The 8102-nt window shown below is 38.9% G+C and overlaps 1 protein-coding gene across 1 annotated transcript; it reads right to left on the bottom strand.

Moving 5' to 3' along the window:
- Positions 1–1134: 1134 nt before the first annotated feature.
- On the bottom strand, positions 1135–6076 carry spata7 (spermatogenesis associated 7). Its single transcript, XM_079287337.1, has 12 exons — positions 5953–6076; positions 5135–5191; positions 4918–5007; positions 4704–4751; positions 4105–4208; positions 3519–3985; positions 3387–3432; positions 2835–2956; positions 2692–2742; positions 2448–2525; positions 2211–2268; positions 1135–2068 (listed from the first exon to the last, which is right to left on the bottom strand). Exons 1-12 carry the CDS (start codon positions 5993–5995, stop codon positions 1433–1435), a joined length of 1800 nt encoding a protein of 599 aa, XP_079143463.1. The 5' UTR covers positions 5996–6076; the 3' UTR covers positions 1135–1432.
- Positions 6077–8102: the final 2026 nt, after the last annotated feature.

The following is an 8102-nucleotide window of genomic DNA, read 5'->3' on the forward strand; positions in this document are numbered from 1 at the left end:
TTAAAACACAATTATTACAATGAACAAATAAAAGTTCTGCATTCAAATAGTTGCTCCAGTAACAGTACAGATATATTATCAACAAAATATACAAAGTACGTATAGAAAATGTTAACTGTAACTGATCTATTAGGTTGTTGATACTGATGCAACAAGGTGTAAGTAACATTTAGGAGGATTTAGCAGTATAGCTTAAAATATAACTGATAATTTAGCAGGAAATTGGAAATCAATCATTAATGCTTTGTCCAATCTTCATAAATAAAATAAATATCTTCAGACATTCCTTAAAAATAAGACGACCAAAGCATTTTGAGCCCAACCAATAGAGGGCGCCACATATACGAAAATGTGTACAGGAGACCTGGGATGGTCATAACAGAACCACTTTCATCAAGAAAAGAATACCTGAGTCATGTAATGTATGCACATTCATACATTCTGGAGGAAAGTTCTTCTAAAGTATCAGCAACACTGTCGATGGCATAGACTAACAGAGACACTAAGTGTCATTCAGCCCCTGCATCCTCTGAAGGCTGCCCTATGATGTAGGTATTTTGGTTGTCCACCAAGAGCATATCAAGGGCCCACTCCTGATGAGTCAGCGGCACCGGCTACATCCACTTCTTCCGTCAACAATGCATTTGCCAAGTTAATATTACTTGAATCACTTTTGTAACGCATGCAGCGCATCCAATGGATGCTTATGGTGGGGCATGAGGTCCAATTAGGTGAAGGTAGGGGTGAGAGAAACCAATTTCCCTCTCTCTTCAGTCCCTAATTGATTGCAAAATGGTTTAAGTCACATTCCTGTAATGCTAATAATGGCCGCAGATTGAATAATAATCAGTTTGTTACATAGTCTCAATAATCAGATGCACGAATCACAAGAATATAAGATTTATTGCAATTGTAAGAACACTTTCTGGTGACTCAACTCCTAGTCGCTACATCTCAGAGGCATATGCCAAGTCAAACACACTGAAAAAAGAGATTCCTTACAACAAAAGTGTTTTTTTTTCTAGAAATATAAACAGCAGCTGCACCATACTTAAAACTGACTGGGTATACTCTGCCATAGTGCTGTGGCCTATCCTTTGCAAAGCTGATAATCATACTAGTTGCCATAATTTAGAAAATATGTGTCGCATTACTCTATGGGTCAACTAGAGCTCAACCACTATGGTCAGTGTGTCTCTCTGGTGTACTCGCAAAAGCCCTGTTTGCTGGTATTAAATTTCCATTGTGCTTATGTGAAACATATCATGAAGCAGAACACAACTACAACACCATATTGGTGGGGCTTTTATGGAAAACACAACTGGTGCTAAATCACATTTACAAAACTACACTTTCATCTCTCTCTAGAAAAACACTCACTTGGTAACAAAGACATTAAAAGGACCTTTTTAATCTCTGAATACAGCAACGCTCAGAATTCATCATCGCTGACGGAGGCGACGGTGTTTGTATGTTGCTCAGTGGCCGTCTCCACATTGACGCAGTGTTGATTGCTGGACACATGAAGCGACTCCGACAAACTTCTCCCCAGATCCTCAAGCTCTTTAGATTGCCCATCATAACGGACTTCAGCTTGGTCTCGATGAAATCCTTCTTCACTGGTTATGGTGGTGTATTCATGGTTTTCATTGCCGACTTCTTTGCTTGTCTCAGCTGTGCCGATTTCATTTTGATGGTCCTCTTCACCGATTCCTGTGTTATCAGAAACATGCTCACCCAGCCAAGGGGAGCCAATGCTCCTCCCCTGATTGTCCTCAACTCCTTCGTCTTCATTTGCTTGAATTGGTGAGGCAGCAGTGGATTCAGGAGAGCATAAAGGTGTAGACACTAACAGGGGATCAGCATAATCTGGCGAATCGCAGTGTTTAATTGCTGATGCATACGGGAACAGGTCACTGTCCTTTTTGGTCTTCACGTGTTTCCCCCCTGATTCGAATGAATCAAGTAGATCATTCTCCTTTTTTTCAAGCTCTGCACTAGAGGCGGATGTGTTGGGTGGCTCTTCAAAATCTTTCCGCAGCACTTCCAGAAGGTGGCGCATTTTACCCTGAAACCAAAAGTGATGCAATCAGCTGCATGAGAAGATATTGAGGAGTCCTTTGTGACAACCTTTTAAAATGTTTTCAAATCTTTACTTCAAGCTGTGACCCTAACACTTAAACAAGACTTGACATATATCGGCTACTCACCACATCAAGCTGATGCCGATTCATGTCGATATGACGCTTTATCACCCAGTCTAGGAACCTTGCAGAGGACAATGACGGGAGCAACTGTTTAAGCATGTACTCAATTAAGAGACGCATATAGCTATTAGAAAAGTGGCATCCGGTCCGCACGAGTGTTGTAAATATTGGAACGCTAACATAAAGCACAGTCTTGTCGTTCATAGTCGGAGAGTAAAAATGAGTCAAAAAATGACAAACCTGTCAGAGATGTGCCCCCTGGACAATATATCCTCCGTTACAGCAGAAATGAATTCAAGGTACATTAATTCCTCTTCCCTGTTGAACGGCAGATGAGAATTATTAAATCGATGGGGATAATATTTGACATGGTTCTTAAGGTTCCTAGAAGCATAGAGTACTTTCAAATCATTAAACGTATGGCAGCAGCTTTGTACTGTATAAATTAAACTGTGTAAGGATTTAACATTAACAAAGAACTTACTCTGCAGATACACTCTTCATAATGGGAGATTTCCAGCCTTCTGGTGAGAACCTAAAAAAAAATGAAGACTTCAATTACTTTTTTCATGTTATTTATACATTATGCTTTAAATGCAACTTGGTATTTCCACTTCGTGATTTTACCTGGACGAGGAGTCAAATAAATCACGTTCTCTGCTCTTGTTTGCTCGACTCCGTTGTCTAGACGCTGAGAAAGATGTGCCATTGAACTCCTCTTCAGACCACTCGTGCTCTGTATTAAATCCCTGTAAATCAAAAGGACAACAAAATGAGATATTAGCGTATATATATATATATATATATATATATATATATATTCATTCAATATTGTCAAGGCTGTCTCGTGATCAAATGTTTAATGTGGCTGATGCGGTGCCACAGATTGTCATCAGGTGCAGTCAGTGTGGGTAAAGACTAAACTTGTCACACATGGATCAGTGTTTAAGCCGGGTATAAACCATATCATATACAGCATATCTTAAGTGTCTTAAGCCATGATTATTCATCAGCAACGATGTGAGTAAATACATTTGAATTTGTATCCAACCACTTTAACAAGATTAAAAAAGGTTCGTCAATAAATGGACGAATCAATTAACCAGTAAAGTGTTAACACTGTATTGCTATTGTTAGAAAATTTAAATCTGAACAATCAAATTCAATTCTCAAAATTACCTGAGATGGCTCAAAAATGTCCTGTGTGCATTCCTCAGTTTTTGTGCTGCATAAAAAAATTAGAACACACATGTGAAGAGAATTGTTTTATCTATTTCTGTCCTTGGACTCGCTGAGATGTTTGGCACGTACCTTCCATGATACGTCTCCTGTCGCATCAATCTTGAGTTGGTGCCATCCTGAGTAGGTTTCCTCCGTGGTGCTCTGTAGTAGCGATATTGCGACAGGTAGGAACTCTTTTCTGATTTCAAGGTCTTAGGGGTGAAAGGTTTTTCGTGGGTAAAGCGCTGTGAATGTTTCTGGAGCAAGTCTCCGCTGTACGTCTTCTGGACAGGGTCCTGGAAAGTCTTGTAGTAACTCTGATCTGCCGAGGCTCCCAGTGAACACGCCGACTGCTGTCTGTGCGACGTTGCCTCCGGACTACGGTATTGGATTTCTGATGCTGGGCGAATGTGATGAGACTGGTTGTGAGAACCAACTTTGAATGATGGATAAACTATCTCCTTGGCATGGAAGGAGGAGTTGAACCTTGGGCTGGAGACAGTGGAACTCCTTGAGCAGAGGTAGGGCCTGTCATCATATTGCACAGATAATCTACTCTGAAAAGCAAACATGTTGTATTGAAATAATCACTTTTGCTGGTCAGGCAATGCCATGGTTTCTGTATAAAATAAGCTGGGATCATATAAGGCAATGAGAAACTGCCTTGATTTCTTACCTGGGCTGAAGAGCAGGAGGCTCTGCTATTCCTCTGTGAGAGAGAATGGGCCGACTGAGGACGACCACCTTTCCTCAACCGCTCCTGTCTGATCTGGTCATTGTCTGTAAAGAGCCGATGACAAAGTGAATAGACACAGAAAATAGTCTACAATAGGCAAACACTCACTGCACTTATCTGCAAGGTATGAAAGATACAAGAGAGCAATTAAGATTGCACGAGAAGAGAATATGACTTGTACAGTTAAAGATGAGTTGCATCCTGTCCTCAAAAGTGATGAGTGGTTACATTGTATCAGTGCTTATTAAGGCTACTGTCTGTGCAGCAATAGGCCTCTGCCTGTACTATGATTGTCTTCCCTAACTGTGATGAGTTGACTCTGATTACCACTGAGACATCAACTGTTAGTAGTTACATAGAAAGCATTTAAACTAATTATAATGCTATTTAAAAACCTTGGTGGGTGTCCTAATATAAGAAATGTATCATTAACAAAAAATAAGCCCAGGAATGTAAGGTGTATATATATATTCATTCAAACAGTGAACAAGGGTTTTGAGTTGAATTAATCATTTAATATTTGATGACTGGATACTTACACTTTACACTGTGTATCAAGCTTTTGGGTACTGAGGAATCAATGGCCGCTGTGGAACACGGCAAAGTTCAGAATGGATTTCTAATCTAACTAATATGCAATAGAGATACATGTTTTAAGCACAAGATATAATATTATACATGCATGAACTGAATTAGTTTGTTCTACAGAATGTCAGTGTAAGAATCATAATGTATCCCTGCCATGTAACTCACCTTTAGCCGAGTAAACCTTTTTGTAATGAGACACCATGTGGTCTTTAATGATGGACTGTGTCAATTTGGTGGAGGAGGGAGTGCAGAAAGCTAAAATTGCGACACAGAGAACAACACACAGTATACCGTTACATTAGGCTCTTATCTTACAAATGGCCATTACTCACTTTACTTAATTCTCATTATGCTATCAGCACATACTAATACTAATACTTACGGCTACTTTTTGAATTCTGTCCTCTCACACCAAGGCTGCAGCCAGATGATACACTCCCTAAAATAAACAGATAGATGTGGACATGTTGACTCCCATAGTGAAGTAATGCAACACAACAATACTCAACCGTTTCAATAAATAATTAAATATTTATGTCAATTATCAAGCAAGCATTTGATGCATAAAGCTTCAAGGGATTTTTTAAACATGAAAACCCTCTTGCTTTTTTGATCAAACAATCTAAAATATTTTCAACAAGTCTCATTAATAATATTACTTTTTGTCTAGCGTTACTTTTCTGTTCTATGTTATTAGTAGTAATTAGCAGATATTCTATTAACAAGTAACGTTACATGATGAAAACAATAAATATATCTTTTTTGTTCGTGCTCACAGTAATACATGGTAATTTGGTTAATTTACTCAAATGAATTCCTTTGTGAAAAGAGTAGACACGGCCAAATGTCGTTTGTATCTTATTGCAGCGTTACCTAAATAAAGTAACTTAACCTGAGCTACCTCAGCTGAAGCATAGTGATACAAGCTAGCGTTAGCTACTAACATTACAGTCTTGATTATACATTTTAAAAGTCTTAAGAACAAGGAGAATGAGTCATTTAAAAGGCGGATCATTGTCAACATAAAATGGAAGCCACATTACTATTGACATTAGTGAGTACCGGTATATACAAAGTCACCATGCGTTTATCCTCAGATAGCTAGCTAACTGCCTAAGCACAATATGAATGGGCTTCCTGCTCCTGCTTAACAGTTAGCTAGCTCGCTAGCTAATGCTAATAGTAGTTGCATAACGTTACCTATTCTTGATTCCATGGTAATGTTATACTCATCGTATCCCATTTTCCTCAGAAATACTCTGGGGCAGAGACGGCAGAGCTTGGACACATCCAGAAACAACAGTGTACTTAACTGTAAACATGTTAACGCTGAAAGATAATCAAGTGACGTAAAGGTAACAGCCTAAAACTAGCTTATAAGCAGATGGGCGGCGGAGCAAAGCTTCTCCGTCGCCATGCTGGTTGCTATGATTGTCTACGTCATCACGCTCTAGCGTAAGGAAAGTCACGCCTGAAGCGTAATACAGGGGTTCTACAGGAAAGTCACGCCTGAAACCACCCCCCTCCCCATACACACACACATACCTGTCACTTGACCGGGAAAAGTGAACTGAAATAACAATTTAAAAAAATGTAATACATTTAATAAAAATCGCAAAGATGAATGATTATCAAAAATATTTTTTCATTTTCACGTTTGGCGCTATTGTAATCCCACAGGCAACAGCACATATGCTTAAAACCAGTGGGCCATGTATTTTATACCTGGGCCTTCAGTGCTGTGCTACTGCAGTTGAACCACCTCCCAATAACCTCATTGCCTGCCAGCATGACGGGATGTTTCATCATTAACGGGCAATGCAGTCAAAATCAATGTAATTAACACAATGACAAGAACAGGCACATATATTTATATGACAACAAAGCAGGTAACATAAAACCCAAATAACACGATTCAACAGGCCTCTGAACACACACGGAGCACTGGACACAGAACACACAATGGAACATACACAGAACACACACACAAGGAACGGAACATGGAACACAACACAACAAGTTTTCAGAGGTGATGAGACAGCAGCAGCTATATGAATTTAGGACTGAAAATTGATTTCAAGGCCTCTGAAACAGTAAAATGTATCCATGCATCCCAGGGTCCTAAATATATTCTGGTACCTATATCTTGTTTATTATACTGGTGGGCTGTTAGGACAGCTTGACGTAACCATATCCTGCTGAAAAACACAAAAGTAAAGCAATAATGGTAGTGTGTGAAAAACTGACCAATTTGAATGACACAGAGTGCAACAAATATAAATTCTGATTCAAGTATGTCCATCATGGGAACATTCTGTCAGCAGCATATTGTTAATTCTGCCATGTATTGTTTGATAGACCTTTTAACCCCTAACGTCATTCACCAACAAAAGATTGTGACTTACTCAATTGTAGTGGGAAACGGACTCTTTGAACAGCAGTTAGCCTTAACCACAAATCAATTCATGCTTGTTTTGGTCAGTGTTTAAGAGTTTGATTTTATTACAGGTTTAAAAAGGTACAAATGAATGTAAAGTAATCTATTAATATCCGATGCTGCAATGGTTTCTCCTGCCGTGAAGGACCTGTAGACCCCAGCTTATCCTTGGGACTAAAACAGGACTATAGCCTATTTTTGATGATGATGAGCTGAGAAAATCGTTTGCTTAGACAGTGTATGTCAAATTGACACCAAACTACAGTTTGTAAACTGTACACCTTTTCTCCAAAGCTATTTCATGCCATTGTACTGTCTGAATAAATGTATACCCTGATCCTTGATCTTTCTTTATTGTTCCCAAATGAATCAGATTGAAGGAGCTTTTTCACAGCTTGTCATAGCAGGAAAATCACAGGTGGAACAAATAACATGAATTATGGCTCCATTGCAGCAATTATAGCAATGCAATGCACAAATTAATGTTATCAGTTACACCTGTTTAAAGCTGTCTGCAGTAAAAAAGAAAAATACCTATTCAGGTTTAGTTTAAGGCCACATGTACCCCCCTGGATACATGTCCCCTGCAATGGTTCTGAGTGTCTTCTTTACATCACATCGCTGCTATCCCTTTATACTTGTATTACAGCTACAACAACACAACTCTGACAAAAGCAGTTCTCAAGCATGTTTCGAATCCACACCGTCTCTTGAAATAAGTCGGGTAGAGAACGCATTAAATAAAATGTATAAAGTACTGCTTGAAATAGACAAAAACATGCAAAACAATAGTATGGTTCTTCAAATAATACTTAAATCTAAACTTGAAAACATGCAACACCTGTAGGACGTTTTGGCTACATGATCAATTCAAAAATGACACATTTTAAGTTATATTAAAGGCAACAAGCCT

The sequence above is a fragment of the Melanostigma gelatinosum genome, assembly GCF_949748355.1.
Source record: "Melanostigma gelatinosum genome assembly, chromosome: 16".
NCBI classification, from domain to species: domain Eukaryota; kingdom Metazoa; phylum Chordata; class Actinopteri; order Perciformes; family Zoarcidae; genus Melanostigma; species Melanostigma gelatinosum.

Excerpts from the sequence above, each read along its gene's own strand:
- spata7 (XM_079287337.1), bottom strand. The coding sequence starts at position 5,995 with ATGGGATACGATGAGTATAACATTACCATGGAATCAAGAATAG. Across the intron at positions 3,986-4,104 it reads CCTCCTGCTCTTCAGCCCAG|AGTAGATTATCTGTGCAATA; the intron begins GTAAGAAATCAA and ends TTTGCTTTTCAG. Across the intron at positions 2,069-2,210 it reads ATCGGCATCAGCTTGATGTG|GGTAAAATGCGCCACCTTCT; the intron begins GTGAGTAGCCGA and ends TTTTGGTTTCAG.